Source organism: Muscardinus avellanarius (assembly GCF_963383645.1).
Source record: "Muscardinus avellanarius genome assembly, chromosome: 7".
Taxonomy (NCBI): Eukaryota; Metazoa; Chordata; class Mammalia; order Rodentia; family Gliridae; genus Muscardinus; species Muscardinus avellanarius.
Genome location: NC_137793.1, coordinates 3307524 through 3325177, shown reverse-complemented (window position 1 = coordinate 3325177; position 17654 = coordinate 3307524). Strand labels below are relative to the sequence as shown.

The window sequence follows — 17654 nt, the reverse complement described above, 5'->3', positions numbered from 1 at the left end:
AAACCACATTAAACATTGTATTAACGAATTGAAAAGAGTTTGTTATAAAACAGTATTTTCCAAGCATTTTTCAATGCTTAACTATTTTTATGTATTATTCCAATAAATACAGCCCAACAAAGTCCATTTTGTCAGTATAAATGTATTTTGAGTTCCCATTTATATTTTCCTTTCTTAGTTCACTTCTGTGAATAAAATTTCTGAATTAAAAAAAAAAAAAAAAAAAAAGACCTGGTTAACATCTATTTGTCTTGACTAAATAAATGTCTTATTATATAAAAAAATACAATCAACAGTCAAATAAGTTTATTTTCATTATTAATGTTCTCTAAAATTATAAAAATCTAAAACTATTTGATTTTTGTCGATACTGTTAGCTTACATAAAATTAGTTATAGTTACCAATAAACCTTAATAAATATATTAATAGATTTCAAAACCTGGCTATTATGTTTAATCTCACAAAGATAAGATATATATCCTATTGTATTTCTGGGACTCCGACTCCCATTAATCAACTTTTAAGTTTAACCTTTGGGGTTTCTCAACAACAAAAATAAAATAAAATTACATTTAGATTCCAAACTTTACTATTCAAGGTTGTTGGTTAAAACATTGCTATTTCAGTCAGTTCTGGTTAAAATATAAACATATAAAAAAAAAAAGACTGTAAGTCTTTAAAATACAGACCACTATAAAACTTAGATTGATGATGTTAATTTGTTTCTTATTTTATTAAAATATACAAAATTATTTCAAAATATAAATTAAAAAATTATAATAAACCAATATATAAAATGAAAATATATAAAAATATATAATTATAAAAATTTTAATAAAAAAACAAAAATAAGTGTCTTACATAATAAAAGTTTATCCTAAGTTTATCCCAAATAAAAAAATAAAATAATATCAAAAAACTAAAAACAAATCACAAAAGGTTTAAACATGTTAAAAATGATTATATAAAATAAGGTTTATAAAAATAATGCATATAATAAAGATAATTATATTTAAAAATTATTCAAAAGGTTTATAATAAAAGTAAAATAATTTCCTATGTTTCTGTTTTCTATAAATATCTATATAAAATCAATATTAAAACAAAATATCAGTTTAACTACTTCAGTTTATCACAGCTGCCTGAAGTCAGCAGCCTCAAAACCAACTGTTTCAAAAACAACCCACCAGACTGTCTATAAAAATCCATATGGTTCCTCATAAATAATAAAGCTCCTAAAACTATAAGTTTTGTTTCTCGCAGACTTAAGCTATCAAACTCCAGATGATGTTCCAAATAATATCCTAAATAGACATCTATAAAAACACCTTGGACGGCCATAGACCCACATTTGCTGCTCAGCTCGAGCCCACCAAAAGTTGTGGTCACAACTACAAACCATATATGAAACAACACCTCCGCCAACTCCACATGACTTTCAGCCAATAGACTAGGTCTTCATCCGATGACACCAAGAAAAAACACTCAACCCCAATAAAAAGACCCAGCACAATACTCCTGACACCCCCACACCCTCGAAATAAACATAACAGCTTAAATACACCACACCCATGTAGACAGCAGACCAGTCCAACAACCCAATAAAGATGCCACTCAAAAGACCACCACACCGAGGCCTCTAAAACACACCAAAAAAAATCAATAAAAAATCACCAAACACACCCATAACCCACTCAAACTAAAACTCAAAAAAGCAATAAATAATTATTATAGACAAATATAAGATTCCCCAAACCAGTTACCTCAACATCAATCTCCCTTTTCCTCCCACAATTTTCCTTGCCTGTAACCCCTCATAAACAACTAATGCTAAAGGTCTCCTAAACCAATAATAAAAAAGCCATTTAAATATTAATTCAACTACTAATCTAACTTCTCAATTTATATCTAAATTCCAATCAATTTTAAATATACGTTTTTAATAAAGTTATACAGTTTCCTTAAAAATGTTTTACAGAATAATCATCCTTCTTTACTTAAGTTTTCCAGTCCTCATCCTCCTCGCCACCCAAACAATAAAAGCCTTAACAACTAAAATAAAAACTCTCAAAAAATAAAAAATAAATGTTACAGCATCTCATACAGACCTTAATAAAACTCAGTCAAGAAACTCACAAAGACATAAATCCCCCATAAAATATGTCTAACATTTCCTTTTCCAAAAAATTATTTTAAGATTATTTAAATCAATATATATAAATAAAATTTTATATATAAACATCATAACTAAAATTGATGGGCAGCGCCTTATAAAAGACTCAGACAATAAAATTTTTTCCCAAAAATAAAGTTTAAACCAAAAATTAAGTTCAGACTAACCTTAGTTTAAGTCAATATATAAAATTAAATTCAAATTGACCTTACAAAATAAAACATACTTTCTCTAATTATTTAAGTGTCTGACACCCTACCATAATGTCTATAAAAACCTTTTTCTGTCCTTAAAGTTCCTACTTACCTGGATATGGCTTTGCCTTTTCTGCCAAAAAAATATATAAAGATTATAATAAATCCTAAATAAAAATTTAAAAGCTTACAACTAGTCTCCTATAACAGCGTCTTCTCTCACAGCCTCAACTCTCCTCTCACCAACACACAAACCTTGACTCTTGCGAAAACTAGACCCCTCCATGTAGGGATGTGAGAGCCACGGCCGGAGGGATGTGAGAGCCACAGCCAGAGGGATGTCAGAGCAACGGCAGGAGGGATGTCAGAGCCACAGCAGGTAGGGATGTCAGAGCCACAGCAGGAGGGATGTCAGAGCCACAGCAGGAGGGATGTCAGAGCCACAGCAGGTAGGGATGTCAGAGCCACAGCAGGAGGGATGTCAGAGCCACAGCAGGAGGGATGTCAGAGCCACAGCCAGAGGGATGTCAGAGCCACAGCAGGAGGGATGTCAGAGCCACGGCAGGAGGGATGTCAGAGCCACGGCAGGAGGGATGTCAGAGCCACAGCCAGAGGGATGTCAGAGCCACAGCAGGAGGGATGTCAGAGCCATGGCAGGAGGGATGTCAGAGCCACAGCAGGAGGGATGTCAGAGCCATGGCAGGAGGGATGTCAGAGCAACGGCAGGAGGGATGTCAGAGCCACAGCAGGTAGGGATGTCAGAGCCACAGCAGGAGGGATGTCAGAGCCACAGCAGGAGGGATGTCAGAGCCACAGCAGGAGGGATGTCAGAGCAACGGCAGGTAGGGATGTCAGAGCCACATTAGAGGCATGTCAAAGCCACAGCAGGTAGTGATGTCAGAGCCACAGCAGGAGGGATGTCAGAGCCACAGCAGGCGGGATGTGAGAGCCACAGCAGGAGGGATGTCAGAGCCACTGCAGGAGGGATGTCAGAGCCACGGCAGGAGGGATGTCAGAGCAACGGCAGGAGGGATGTCAGAGCCACAGCAGGAAGGGATGTCAGAGCCACAGCAGGAGGGATGTCAGAGCCACAGCAGGTAGGGATGTCAGAGCCACAGCAGGAGGGATGTCAGAGCCACAGCAGGTAGGGATGTCAGAGCCACAGCAGGAGGGATGTCAGAGCCACAGCAGGAGGGATGTCAGAGCCACAGCCAGAGGGATGTCAGAGCCACAGCAGGAGGGATGTCAGAGCCACGGCAGGAGGGATGTCAGAGCCATAGCAGGAAGGGATGTCAGAGCAACGGCAGGAAGGATGTCAGAGCCACAGCAGGAGGGATGTCAGAGCCCTGTGGGCTGCCTCCACACAGTTGCTCACAGCCTATCCCTATAATGTACTTTTGGAATGCATAAAATTTTCTTTTTTCATTTCTTTTTTTTCCTTTTTCCAACTATGTTATTTTATTTTTTCAGTGCTGGAAATTGAACCCAGTACATGCTCTACTACCAGGCCACACTCCCAGCCTCTCCCACTATTTAACATTTTGGCATTATTTCTTATAATTTGCTATGCTCTGCTTTTCACCTCTGCATAATTTTCAACACTGACTGTATAAACTGTGTGAAGCCCTTTAGAGAGTTCTAATGCATTTTATGCATTTTATGCAAATTTGACTCTATAAAGTTATATTATTACAACATTGATTTTGTATACATGCACATTTAAAACACACTTCTTCAATTCTCAATTAAATTAAGCCATGTTCCTGTGTGTGTGTGTGTGTGTGTGTGTGTGTGTGTGTGTGTGTGTGGTATTGGGGATGGAATCCAGGGGCATTCTACCTCCAAGCTACACCCTCAGTCCGATTTTTTATTCTTTATTTTAAAACAGGATGTCACGGAGTTGCAAAGGGCCTCACTAAGTTGTAGGTGAGGCTGGTCGCAAACCCTGATCCTCCTGTCTCAGCCTCCCAAATGTTGGGATTACAAGTGTGCGCCACCACAACCACTGAGATGTTCTCTGTACATCTGCAGTTATGAAAGATGAAATTTCTGAGATCTTAGCTCCTGGGGTGACTGCCTGTGTGATGGAGCTCATCAAAAGACATGAGACTCTCGGGCTGGGAGTGTAGCTCACCGTACAGTGCTTGCCTCGCATGACACCCAACACTGCAGAACACAAGAATGACTCGAACCACAAATCCCAGTATTCCAGCTGAGCCTAGTTACAACGCTGACGCGCAGTTACCAGCCGCAGTGATACCTACCCTCTTACGCAGTCGCTCTTGATCTCTGTCTTTGTGAGTGTGTTTTGTTTGTTTGCCCGGAGTAGCTGTACTCGTGTGACAGGCGTTAGTGAGCCAGGATGCTGGTGCTTGCCAAATACGTGCGTATTGCCTATTCTGTTGTGCGCCTGTGAGGCGTTGTGGCATGGATCTGTGTTTCTCGAACTCCCTTTTAAAAATGTAAACAAAGGCCTTTAAATTATTTTTTCCAGATTATAATTTTAGGATTTCAATCCTTGGTATTTTGGACTGTAGCGATTTTGATCTTTCAGGATTCTCAAGTTCAGGATTGTGTCTTTTGAGATTATTGACCAGACTCCTTTGTGACTTCTTTTCTTTTTTCTTTTCTTTTTTTGTAGTTTCAGTTTCATCATTCAAATGTGGATCCTCAGACACAGATTTAATCTTGCACTGGGCACAGTGGCGCACACCTGTAATCTCAGTACTGTTAGGTTGAAACAGGAGGATAGAAGGTTCAAACCAGCCTCTAGCAACCTAATAAGACCTGTTTTCTTTTTTTTTTTTTTTTTTTTTTGGTACTGGGGGTGGAACCCAGGGGCATTCTACCTCTGAGCCATACCCCCAGACCAATTTTTTACTCTTTATTTTGAAACAGGGTCTCACTGAGTTGCAGAGGGCGTCACTAAGTAGCTGAGGCTGTCCGTGAACCGCGATCCTCCTGTCTCAGCCTCCTAAATGCTGGGATTACAAGCATGCTCCACCACACCTGCCAAGACCCTATCTCAAAAATAAAAAGCACTGGGGATGTAGCTTGGAGGTAGAATCCCCTGAATTCAACCCGTAGTACCACAAAAAAGAGAAAAGAAATTTAGTCTCGTTCACTTAGCAAATTTAATGTGTTTTTCAACCTACTTAATCTATGGGTTCTCTTCCCACCCCTTTCTAAGCCTCCCAGCTTATCTGTTGAAGACCCCTGGGCGGTCCCACCTGTAGACTTTCCGTGGGTTTTGCTACCTGTGTATTTCTAGTGTAGTTCAGGATGTTCCCCCTTTCCCTGCATTTTTTGCAGATAGACAGCTGGATCCAGAGACTCATTTGGGTTCTGAGTTCCATCCCTTTGGCAGGAGGAGGGTAGGAGCCAGGCAGCACAAGACCGTGCCCTCGGGGTGTTAGCGGTGGTTCTTACAGAGCGCCTGTGTCTGTTAGTTCTTGGGGGGCTGTAAAATGGTGATATTCTCATTTCGTCATTTTCCCTTCCTGTTCATAATACTTTTGTAAATGACTCGACTCATTTGTTGTTGCTCACTGTTCCTATAGTTTACAAAGGACTACGCTTCTTTCCCTTTACTTACCAGCCTTCTTTTATAACGAGTGACTTCTCTGTTATCCTTCAAAGCTGACTGAGTTTTTAAAATATCGTTGTAAGCCAAGTGTGGTGGCGCAGGCCTACAGTCCCAGGACCCGAGAGGCTGACATGGGAATCGCAGGTTTGAGGACTGCCTCGGCAATGTAGCGAGACTCTCGGCAACCTGGCAAGACCCTGTTTCAAAATGAAAATTTAAAAGAGAGCTGGGGAGCCGGGCGCGATGTCTCATGCTTATAATCCCAGCATTTAGGAGGCTGAGACAGGAGGATCACAGGTTCACGGATAGCCTCAGCTACTTAGTGAGGCCCTCTGCAACTCAGTGAGACCCTGTTTCAAAATAAAGAATAAAAAATAGGGCTGGGGGTGTAATTTGGAGGTAGAATGCCCTTGGATTCCATCCCCAGTATGGCAAATAAATAAACAAATAAATAATATTAAAATAAAAGAGAGCTGGGGGTGTAGCTCAGGGGTAGGATGCTGCTGGGTTCAATCCCCAGTACAAAACAAAATAAAATACCACCATGAATGCATGGGTTTAGGCAGACTCAGCATGTCTCACTGGCCCGTAGCCATGGTGAGAATGGCGGCACTGCCCTGGGGCACGTGGTGCCCAGGCCGCATGCTCACCCTGGGGAGGGGCGCCCCTCCTGGTGCCGCCCATCCGACCGCCTCCCCCAAGTCTTGGCCACCCCTTTCCTTGGCAGGTTCGGCCGGAAGAAGGTGCTGTTTGTGACCATGGCCATGCAGACCGGCTTCAGCTTCCTGCAGGTCTTCTCCAGGAACTTTGAGATGTTCACCGTGCTCTTCGTCCTCGTGGGCATGGGCCAGATCTCCAACTACGTGGCCGCGTTTGTGCTGGGTATGGCTGTCGGGTTGGACTGAGGACCCTGCCCCGCGAATCCCCGCCGCCCTCCTGCCCTTCTAGAGACAGCTCTGGCGTCCCTCGTGGGCAGCGGTCTGTAGCAACATCTCTCAGCGTCCCACTGGACCAGGTGCTCGGCCGGGAAACTGAGCCAGACAGCGGCCAGCCTCGGCTCCCCGCAGCACGACAGCCTGACCTTTGACTTGGGTTCTTTTCTGGCCTCCAGGGTGTAGCTCCTTGGACTTGTTAATACAGCCATTCCAGTAGTGGTTACCGGGATCGTCCTTTTTAAAAAGCCTGGCACAGAAGGGGCTGCGGCAGGCAGGAGGAGAGCCCCCTCTGTAGAGTGCTGTGGCCATTGATGTCCCCAGTGGACAGCAGGAGTGGGCGGGACTGGGCTCCAGGCCCCTTTGGGTTTGTTTTTGTTTTTTGCAGTACTGGGGATGGAACCCAGCAGCATTCTACCTCCAAGCCACACCCCCAGCCCTGTTTTTTATTCTTTATTTTGAAACAGGGTCTCGCTGAGTTGCAAAGGGCCTATAGCTGAGACTGTCCATGAACCGTGATCCTCCTGTCTCAGCCTCCCAAATGCTGGGATGATAAGCGTGGGCCAGCACGCCCGGCTTCCCCTTCGGGTTTGCATCCCAGTCCTGCTGCAGGGCTGAGGCTCAGACCTGCCAGCTCCTTCCCCTGAACAGTCCTTGGTCTCACTGTTTGGAGGCATCTGACTCCAAACAGTGGAGTCTTTGGGCTCCTTGGGGTGTGTCGTTGAAAGGATTGTTTCTTCTCTTCACATGTAATAGAATATATTTTCCTCCGAGGATAATAGGCAGCATGTGTGGACTTAGACAGACTTGGCCTTTAATGGATTCTCCCTCATGCGAGGGTTGAAGTTTAGCATGTGGCAGAGGGCAGTGGTGAAATTTCCATAACAGAACTGTCGCCAAGGGGCCAGCAGGCCTCAGCAGGGCGCCCGCGGGAGGTGGTCGGGCTGGACTGGTTCCGGTCCATCCCCTCCCTGGGGCTCAGGAACTCAGACATATTTCTGGCCGCCTCCCTGTCTCTATGTGGAAAAATGACACCTTGGGAGATTAGTAAGGAAATAACCCAACCTAAGCGCTAACTCGGCCCCCTTGTTTTGCACAGGAACGGAGATCCTGGGCAAGTCGGTCCGCATCGTTTTCTCCACGCTCGGCGTGTGCATATTCTATGCCTTTGGCTACATGGTGCTGCCCCTGTTCGCCTACTTCATCCGGGACTGGCGGATGCTGCTGCTGGCGCTGACGGTGCCCGGCGTGCTGTGCGTCCTGCTCTGGTGGTGAGCGCCGGCCCAGCCCCTCCCGCAGGGCGCCGTCCCTCGGGCTGCCGCTAGAGGGCAGCAGCAGCCCTTGGGTTCCTGCTTGGGCTCCCAGAGGCAGGAAGTGTGTGTTATTTATAAGTTGTTCCAGAAAGCGGCAGAAGAGCCAAAACAAAGCAGAATCCCTAGACAGCAGCTGACTTGTTCCCAGTCCTGGGCCTGGCTGACCTAAGTGTAGGAGAGGAAGAGGTAGCGGTGAGAAGCCAGGCCAGCGTGACCAGGTGGGACGCAACCCTGGGCAAGGCTACAAGGGCTGGTTCTGCCTGTGGGTTGCCGAGGCCTCTTGCCACTGGGAGAAGAGGGCTCTGAGGGGACCTGAGGGCGGCTGCACCTCTGCCAGGCAGGACAGACAGGAGACAGGACAGACAGGAGACAGGACAGACAGGAGACAGGACAGACAGGCAGAGAGAGGCCGCTGCGGGCACGTCCAGGAGGAGCACGGGCACTTCGGGCACTCCTGGAGAGGAGGCGCCCCATGCTGGGCCGGGTTGTGACCCAAGGGCTCCCTGGTCACAGTGAGATGGGAGCCAGCCGGCCAGCTCCAGGCCCCAGGTGCGTGGAGAGCTATGTTGTTTTAGGTGGAGGCTGACAAGTCTGCTGGACACATGGGGAGGGCCAGGGCAGGAGCTTCTGTGGGCGCCGGGACGGGTGGGCGGGGCAGAGCAGAGCCCTGGCCCAGCCACGAGGCCAGGCTCCCGGCTTCCATACTGACCCACCCCCTCGGGGCCCACCACTCCTCAGAAGTGGAGGGGCAGCTGGAGGAGACGCCCCCTGCCAGGCTGCAGCAGGCTCCAGAGCGCCCCCTGCAGGCTGTCACTGGCGTGGCCCCTCCCTGTCGGGCTGGTGAGTGCCTGACACTCCACAAGCCGCTCTGGATCTGAGACCACGTCTCCCACCCCCAGCCCTGCCGTCTGCCCGTTGGCAGCCCACCGCCGGGCAGGAGGCCTCACTGAGATCCTGCCTGCCTCCCAGGTTCATCCCGGAGTCCCCCCGCTGGCTCATCGCTCAGGGGCGGTTTGAAGAGGCGGAGGTGATCATCCGCAAAGCTGCCAAAATCAATGGGATCGTTGCGCCCGCCACCATCTTTGAACCGAGCGAGGTGGGCGACTGGGGACTGGTGGGCGCTGCACTGGCCAAGAACTGGGGCAGCAGCCTGAGCCTGGGCCTCCCGAGCCGGGCCTCTGGCACTCAGGCCCCGCTGTCTGCAAGTCTTGCCTCTTCTTGTGGGGTTTGCGTTCTTGTGCCTTTTTTTTGGAGGGGGGCTACTGGGGATTAAACTCGGCCTTATTTACCTACTTAATTATTTATTTTGTGGTGCTGGGGGTGGAACCCAATGGCATTCTATCTCTGAGCTATACCCTCAGCCCTATTTTATTCTTTATTTTGAAACAGGGCTTCACTAAGTTGTGGAGGCTGGCTTCAAACCTGCGATCTTCCTACCTCAGCCTCCCAAGTACTGGGATTATAAGCATGTCTCACCATGGCTGTCTCTTATTTTTTATTTTTGAAACAATGTCTCGCTAAGTTTCTGAGGCCATCCTCAAACCTGCAATCCTCCTGTCTCAGCTTCCCAAGCACTGGGATAACAAGCGTGCGTCACCACACCCAGCTTTAATTTTTAATAATAAGCACCCTTTATGAGAAGTAGGCCTTTCAGAACATCGGCGTTTCAGGAGAAGTTTGTATGCCCAAGATGACTTTCCACTTAAAAAGGCCGTCCATAGCCGGCCGTGGTGGCTCGGCATCCCAGCATCCAGGAGGCTGAGACCCGAGGGTCGCGGTTCGCGGCCAGCCTCAGCTACTGAGTGAGGCCCTCCGCGACTCATTGAGACTCTGTTTCAAAGTAAAGAATAAAAAAATAGGGCAGGGGGTGTAGCTTGGAGGTCAAATGAAAAAATAAAAAAGTCAGTCCAGTCCCTGACGTAGAAAGCTAGGTTTGCCGTCGGTGTTTGGTCTCCGCCCTCCCGTGCTGTGGTGCGTGTCGCCTTGGAGCTGGGCCTTCTGGAGTCTCCTCCTCGCCCGCCCTCGCCGCAGCTTCCCAGGACTCGGGCCTGCAGAGGAGTTGGGAGCCGCAGCTGCTGGCTGCTGTGGCGTTGGGCCGTGTCTCCTTCTGGTCTGAGGGGAAGACAGGGTCTGTTGTGAGGACAGACACAGGCACCATGCTGAGCGTGTTGGAGATGCCGGAGGTCAGGGCTTGAGGGGAGGGACCAGTTGTTGTGGGCAGCAAAGAAGCCAGTGACCACGGCGGCCCTGACAGGGCCCCGGGCCCTGCCTGAGGAGGAGCGGCTTTGCGCAGGTCTATCTGGAAAGGCTCCGGAGCAGCAGGCTCAGGGCCTGAGCGCGGCAGAGAAGGGTTGTTTTGTGCTGGGGATGGAACCCAGGAGCATTCTACCTCTGTGCTGCACCTCCAGCCCTATTTTATTCTTTATTTTGAAACAGAGTCTCGCTAAGTTGCTGATGCTGGCCTTGAACCTGCAACCCTCCCGTCTCAGCCTCCCAAGACTGGGATGACGGGCGTGTGCCGCCAGGCTGGGCTCGGAGCAGGTTTCCAAGTGAGGTGGCTTGTGAGTGAAGGTCAGCGTGGCTGAGCCCCACTGGTGTCTCTGAGGACACGAGGCTGCTCTAGCGATCTCTAAGGCCAGAGTTGACCTTCGGTTGAACTGCTAACGAGAAAAACAGGCTCCAGAGCTGGGTTTGCTTAAGAAGGCAGCACAGTGTGTTTAGACATGCGCGTTATTGACGGCCTCGGCTGTGCTGAGTGTCATGGGAAGTTCACTCTGGGTGAAGCTCAGGTCAATTTTCCTGTTTTTCAATTTGAATTCTTTTCCTCTGGAAGTAGACCAATAACTACATGGTTTGAGGATGTAAAACATTTAATTCTTTTAAAATGTCAGATCAGTAAGCTGCACGGCCAGTGTCTTTCTCTGATCCACAGGGCGGGGAGCCAGTCTGGGGAAGGAGAGCTCTGCTCCAGCCTCCCCGGAGCCTCCCTGAGCGCGGCCACGGGCGGTGGACGGGCTGGGAGGAGGAGCCGTCCGTCAGCTGGCCTCGGCATCGCCAGCGCTCTGGGGAACTGTCACCTAGGTTCCTCACGCTTTCACTCTGCTTGTTAAGGACAAGGCCCGGGGAAGCCTTTAGTGGCCCCAGGTACTGTCTCTACACTGTCCCTTTCAAAGAAGAAACACAAAACACTCGCCAGCCAGCTCAGAAGCACAGAGCTGGGCGCCAGGGCTCGGGCACATCACCACGTGTTCTGAATCTCTGTCCTCTCCTCCCCACGCCGCCTCACACCATCCCAAGCTACAAGACCTAAGTTCTGAGAAGCCGCAGTCCCACCGCGTGCTGGATCTGCTCCGAACCCGGAATATCCGAACGATCACCATCATGTCCATAGTCCTGTGGTGCGTATGCGAGGCCCGCAGAGGCCTCCGGGGAGCTTCCGAGGGGCTGTCGGGCTTCTTGTGTACAGACATGCCTCAGGCCAGAACTGAAGGCTGGTGTCATCAGAAAGCGAGAGGGTGTCCCCTGGGATGGACGACGAAGTGGCCGCGTCACTACTCCTGCAGAGGAGGGGAGGAGGGGAGGCCACTGGGAAACCGGCTCTCACGGGCCGAGGCGAGGGTACTTACACTGGCCCTTGCTTAGTTGTTCTTCCTCTAACCTCTCCTACCCACTGGGGCAAGACAGTGTCCGAGGAGGACAGGCGGGGCTTTTAAAAAGGATCTGAGTGATCCTCAACCTTGGCCTATTGGCTACAGAGGCTTCTAGAACTTGCTAGAAATGTGGAGTGGAACATGCCTCCCCTGGGGTGTCCGGGGACTGGGTTGGAGTTGGGGCCTGGGCCTCGACGTCCTCGCCAGGTTCCTTTCTAAGGAGACGTTTCATAAAGTGTCGGGAAGGGATTCGTGATTCACAAAGTGAGCCTTGGGGAGAAGGAAGGCGTGGGGGCCTGGACAGCCTTCCTCCGTGGCCAGAGCCTGGGGTGCTCGGTGACCACCTGAGCCCGTGGGCACTGGAGTGCGGGCTGCTGGTGAGGAAGCTAGAGGCCGGCTTCCTTCCAGGGTCCTTGAGCCGGACTCGGCCCGCGTGAGGCATCACATCTGTGAGTCACCCACTCCCAAGGAATGGCCCAGCGCCCCTCAGGGCAGAGCTCCGCTCCCGGGCACCGTCTCAAGACAGGGTCATCCCCGCTGGCCACGTGACTCGCCCGCGTGGCAGCTCAGCCGGCCCGCTGCCCGCTCCCGATTCCCCAGGGACGCACGGCCACACTCCTGTCCGTGGTCCTAGCGCGAGGCCTGAGCCATCCACAGAGCCTGCGGGTGCTTTCTTCAGACGCCCCTACTGCTGTGCCCCCTCCCCCCGTCCGCCCTTTGCCCTTAACAGTTTGTGTGGTGTCTGCTGCTCCGGCAGGGCTGGGTTTGGGGAGGTTCACAGACCCTGGAAGCAGGCTTCTGTAAACCTTTGGCTTTGGGGACTTGAGGCCGAAAGCCAGGTTAGAATATTTTTTCCAGTGAGGCAAAGCTGTCTGAATTATCTAAACCCGCTTGTTGGTACCCCTTCTATGTGGGATGTTCTGAAAGTGCTCAGCCCAAGGACCGCTTGGGCTGGGGACAGTCTCCCCTGTTCTGTGAGGTGAGGCACGGGGTTCAAGCCACACCACCTCTGGTCCCTGCTCGGGGATGCGCCCTCCAGGCCGCGCCTCCAGCCCTCCTCTGCTCCGCTGCAGGATGACCATCTCGGTGGGCTATTTCGGACTCTCCCTGGACACTCCTAACCTGCATGGGGACATCTACGTGAACTGCTTCCTGTCGGCGGCGGTGGAGGTCCCGGCCTACGTGCTGGCCTGGCTGCTCCTGCAGCACACACCCAGGCGCTACTCCATGGCCGCCTCCCTCTTCCTGGGCGGCAGCGTCCTGCTCTTCATTCAGCTGGTGCCCCCAGGTAGGGGCCCTGCGTCAGCAGCCTCGGGCCTGCTGCCAGCCACTCGCGCACACCAGGCTGCCTTCTCAGCTACAAAGGGGACAGTCACTCCCGTCACGGCGTTCCGCACAGACGCCTTCTGCTCCTGAGCGCCAAGAGAGGGTCCCCACGGGACCGGAGCGTTCCTCTGTGGCCTGGGCATTGGGGAGTGGGAGGGCCGGCCGTCAGGGCTGGACGCGCTTCCTGTCCAGAGTGGAAGGAAAGAGAAGAGCCAGCCCAGACCGTCTCATCTGTCCCTTCAGCAGGAGCTGTAGGGAGCCTTCTCTGGGCTGGGTGCTGACCAGACAGAAGTAAACAAGCCAGCAAAGGCCCGGGCCCAAGTGCAGTTCGCGTCCTAGTCAAGACCCAGCAGACACATGAGATGTCCATTGCTGTCGGGCTGGCTTGCCTTCTGTGGATGGGAAGGAAGGGCGGTGGGGCCGGTGCGTAGAAGGGCCTCGGGAAGCGCTCCTGAACCGGGAGCAGGCATTTCAGCAGAAACGCGCAGTGACCGAGAGCTGGCTGAGGGCTGGGAGGCGTCGGGAAGAAGGGACAGGGCGGGCTGGTGTGCTGGAGGACAGAGAGCTGGCAAGGAGCGAGCGGGAAGGCTGGGCGCACCTGTGCTCCCAGTTCTCGGGAGACTGAGGCAGGAGGATCAAAGCCAGCCTCAGCTACTTAGGGAGACCCTGTTTCAAAATTAAAAATAAATAGGGCTGGGGGTATAGCTTGGAGGTAAAATGCCCCTGGGTTCAGCTCCCAGTACAAAAAGGAAAGAAAGGAAGGAAGAATGGATGGAGAGAGAGAGAGAGAGAGAGAGAGAGAGAGAGAGAGAGAGAGATAGTTAGTTTAGAGGACGACAAGGAGAATTCCCAGAGGCCACTGGCAAGGTTTCCTTTCTAAGACTGTCTCAATACCCCACAAGCTGATGGGGAAGCCCTTCCTGACAGTGTCCAGAACACTGATGGCCGCCTGTCTGTCCATCACGGTGCCCCGGTGTTCAGTGCACCACAGTAGGGGCCTCCAGCACTCACTCTGGGGCCCGTCAGGCTGGAACCCTCCGTACAGGAGCAGGCTGCTTGTGGCAGGGCAGGGGAGCCAGGAGCCGATGTAGAGGTCGGCTGGGCTGCGAGGGACCTCGGGTCCTCTCGCTGGACGTGAGGGGTTAGGTGGGAGGACCATCCTGAGGGCCAGGGGTCTGTGGGTGTTTTGAGGTCTGGTTAGAAGGAAGCATAGAGTGCGTTAGAGCTGGCCTCTCCCTCATCCCAGTCACCAGCTAGTCCCGCAGCGCCTGCAGGAGATGGGCAGCCGGCTCCCCGACGTGGTGTCCGGAAGGCCTGTTGGTTGGGCTGTGGGGAGCCTGCTCTGGAGGCTTCTAGTTGAGAATGCAAGTCCACACAGCATCAGCGCACAGTTATCAGCATCACCCGGAGGGAAATCTTGGCTGGGGCTCCCTATCTCAGAAAGTTCTAGACTGACCCCAAAGTCGCTGCCCTCCAAAATCAGGGGAAAAGTATTTGTGTCGGGCAACACGAAAAGTGGGCCCGTGGATGGCAGTGTGGAGAGCCGCCGCCCTCTCTCCTTTCCTCTCCAGACTTGTACTACCTGGCCACGGTCCTGGTGATGGTGGGGAAGTTCGGCATCACGTCTGCCTTCTCCATGGTCTACATGTATACGGCCGAGCTCTACCCCACGGTGGTCAGGAACATGGGCGTGGGCGTCAGCTCCACGGCGTCGCGCCTGGGCAGCATCCTGTCTCCCTACTTCATTTACCTCGGTGAGTGCCGTGGGCCACGGGCACCCTGGGGTCGGGGCAGGGACACTGGGTGGCTTTAGGGCAAGCTGAGCTCACCCGTTAACAAGAAAACAAGCACAGGCCAGCGGGTCCAGCCAGGGCCAGGGCCCTGGCTGGGCGGCCTCCTGTCAAGCACGCTGCAAAGTAAAGAATAAAAAATCGGGCTGGGGGTATAGCTCAGAGGTAGAATGCCCCTGGGTTCCATCCCCAGTACCAAGTAGCTGAGGCTGGCTGCGAACCCAGATCCTCTGGTCTCAGCCTCCCAAATGCTGGGATTACAAGCGTGCACCACCACGCCCGGCTGAAGCAGGGTTCTTCACTGGAGAAATGCACTCTTGGAATCAGGCGCGCGAGGGCAAAGCTGTCTGTCCGTGGAAGGAGCCTGCTGCACTGTGCGCGTCTGCAGGGGTGCGGGCCACGTTGAGCTCTGCCTTGGCATTCTGGGGAGTTCGGTTCCTCCTAGTGATTTCCGCAGGGCAGCTGCCCTTCCTTACATGTCCCCAGCTGGCACACACCTGGCTGGCACCTACCCTGGTGACCCCAGGCTGGAGCTGCTCTGTGCGCATGCAGGGCGGCTGTTGCAGGCAGGAGCCCCTCGTCTAGCCCGAAGGCGGATGGAGTGGCCGAGGCGCACCTGCAGAGGAGGTCGAGCTGTCCCGTCCCTGGGCGAGGGCCTGCTGTCCCTTGGAAACCCGCACTGAGAAACAGACTGGGCTCCTCGGCACGCCCTCGCTGCAGGGGACGGCTGGCCCTCTGGCTGCCTGAGCCAGCTCGAGCTTCTGAGCCTGTCTGGGCGCCAGGTTCCAGCGAGGCAGCTCAGACTCTGGGAAGTGCGAGGCCAGCAAGGAGGTGACCCCTCGCTAGGGGTCTGGAGGGGAGAGTGAGGCTCAGCGCAGCCTGGGGCTGGGGCCCGTCTGCTCTTCCACAGGTGCCTACGACCGCTTCCTGCCCTACATCCTCATGGGAAGTCTGACCATCCTGACGGCCATCCTCACCTTGTTCTTCCCCGAGAGCTTCGGGGTCCCTCTCCCGGACACCATCGACCAGATGTTAAGGGTCAAAGGGTAAGGCCCTTCCTTGGTGTGGACGTGGCTCTGGGCCCTTGTAGTGGAGCCCCCTCAGACTCGCTCACAAACACCTTCTACCAGTTTAGCCGTCAGAGGGTTCTCAGGGGCGGGGGTCTGATCCTGTGGGGGCCTGTCTCCACGCACGTCTCCATGGTAACAGCAGCCCTAGGCGGGTGCAAGGCCAGGCAGAACCTTTCCCAGTTGCTCTATGCCCCCCCCCCCATGAAGTTATCCTCTCTGGTTTGTTGTTTGTTTTGAAACTGGCAGGCATACTTTTAAGATGTGTTACTAACATTTGTTTTGCTTGTTTTACTAGAATAAAATACAGGCAAACCCCAAGCCACACGCGAATATTGAAAGACAGTGAAGACAGCCCCACGATCCTTAAGAGCACAGCCTTCTAACCCGGCCTCCGGTGCGGAGGAGCTGAAGAGGGAGGCCTGCTCCGGTGAGGCTTGTCCAGACTCTGAGCCCTTCAGAGACCAGGACTTTGCCATTTACTCTGTTGGCCTGTGTCTGCTCTGCTTGAGGACGCGTGCCCACTTGAGGGTGCACACGGATGGCCCTGCAGACACCTTATACCAATCCTTGCTGTCTCTGTGGTGGAGTAGACACTTCTGAAGAAGCTAATGACGTGTGGGAACCAGTCGGATGTGGAAACGTGAAGAGCACTTCCTAGGTGTGCTCTTAATCTCAGACATCCTGAAAGGACCCTGGTAAAACCGGGGGTCTGAGTTTCCCCCTGCTTTCCATGAATGGGAAAGGTAGAGGGAAAGAAGGAATTCCGTGGGAGAGTTGGATTTCTCACACTTTCTCAGCTACGATAGACATTGGCTGGGATTGCACAGATCCAGGAAACCTGGCAGTAATTAGGAAGGAGGGATGGCGCAGACGCAGCGCTGGCGGCTTGTGGACCTGTGGCAGTGCGGCTCCTAGGTGGGCTCCTGTACGTCCGACCAAAGCCCCTGCTCGTCCAGCCCATGGACTGCGTCCTTGGTTCCCACTGCCGTCAGCCAAGCCTCTGTAAGCGCTCTTACCTGTGGCCTGGGGGATGTGTACTAGTGAGCCCTCGTCTCCTCTCTCGGAACCTGTAGGGTTTTGTGGTCGTTTCTGGTTTGGGTTTTTTTTGTTATCGTCTCCTCCTCCTTAACTTATTTGCCCTTCATCAGAGACCTGGGAAGGGCTAGTCCTGAGCCTATGGGATGTGTCTTTTTTGTCCAACCCAGAATCACTCTGGCCAGATCTGGGCGCCACTGCACGAGGCCTCACCAGCCTCAGCCACTAGCACGACTCCGCGCGCCAAGAATGGTGTCACTGTGCGTGCGCCTCTGGCGATGCCGATCATGCGAAGATTACAGAAATGTCAATCATGTTCACCGCTTCACCTCCGTCGCGTGGGATCATTAGGAGATACCGCGTGTCCAGTGTGATCGTCTTCTCTTTTCTCTTTTCTAATTATGTTACCTGGTACTTCCAAAGCATATGCTTCACCTGATTTTTAAAATAATGTATTTTTGTGAAAGCTACTGAAGTGCCTTAGGAAACAAGGAAGTTTTAATAAATAAAATGATTTTTTAAATAACTGTGCCTACGTTTCTTAGCAGAAGTCGGTAATCCCTTGCCACGGCGATGCCTGACCT

The 17654-nt window shown here is 51.8% G+C and overlaps 1 protein-coding gene across 2 annotated transcripts in view; it reads left to right on the top strand.

The window, feature by feature from the left end:
• LOC308264899 (organic cation/carnitine transporter 2) overlaps window positions 1-16418 on the top strand; it is a gene marked incomplete at both ends in the record, with an annotated part of 36254 nt that extends 19836 nt beyond the window's left edge. Inside the window, 8 exons of one of the 2 annotated variants that reach the window (XM_080698479.1) lie at window positions 6682-6836; window positions 7986-8157; window positions 9169-9295; window positions 11497-11594; window positions 12923-13137; window positions 14747-14929; window positions 15876-16011; window positions 16331-16418. In XM_080698479.1, the coding sequence (XP_080554605.1) occupies window positions 6682-6836; window positions 7986-8157; window positions 9169-9295; window positions 11497-11594; window positions 12923-13137; window positions 14747-14929; window positions 15876-16011; window positions 16331-16418 (1174 nt within the window). Of the gene's footprint in view, window positions 1-6681; window positions 6837-7985; window positions 8158-9168; window positions 9296-11496; window positions 11598-12922; window positions 13138-14746; window positions 14930-15875; window positions 16012-16330 lie in introns of both variants that reach the window. The other variant, XM_080698478.1, reaches the window with a different exon arrangement.
• Window positions 16419-17654: the final 1236 nt, after the last annotated feature.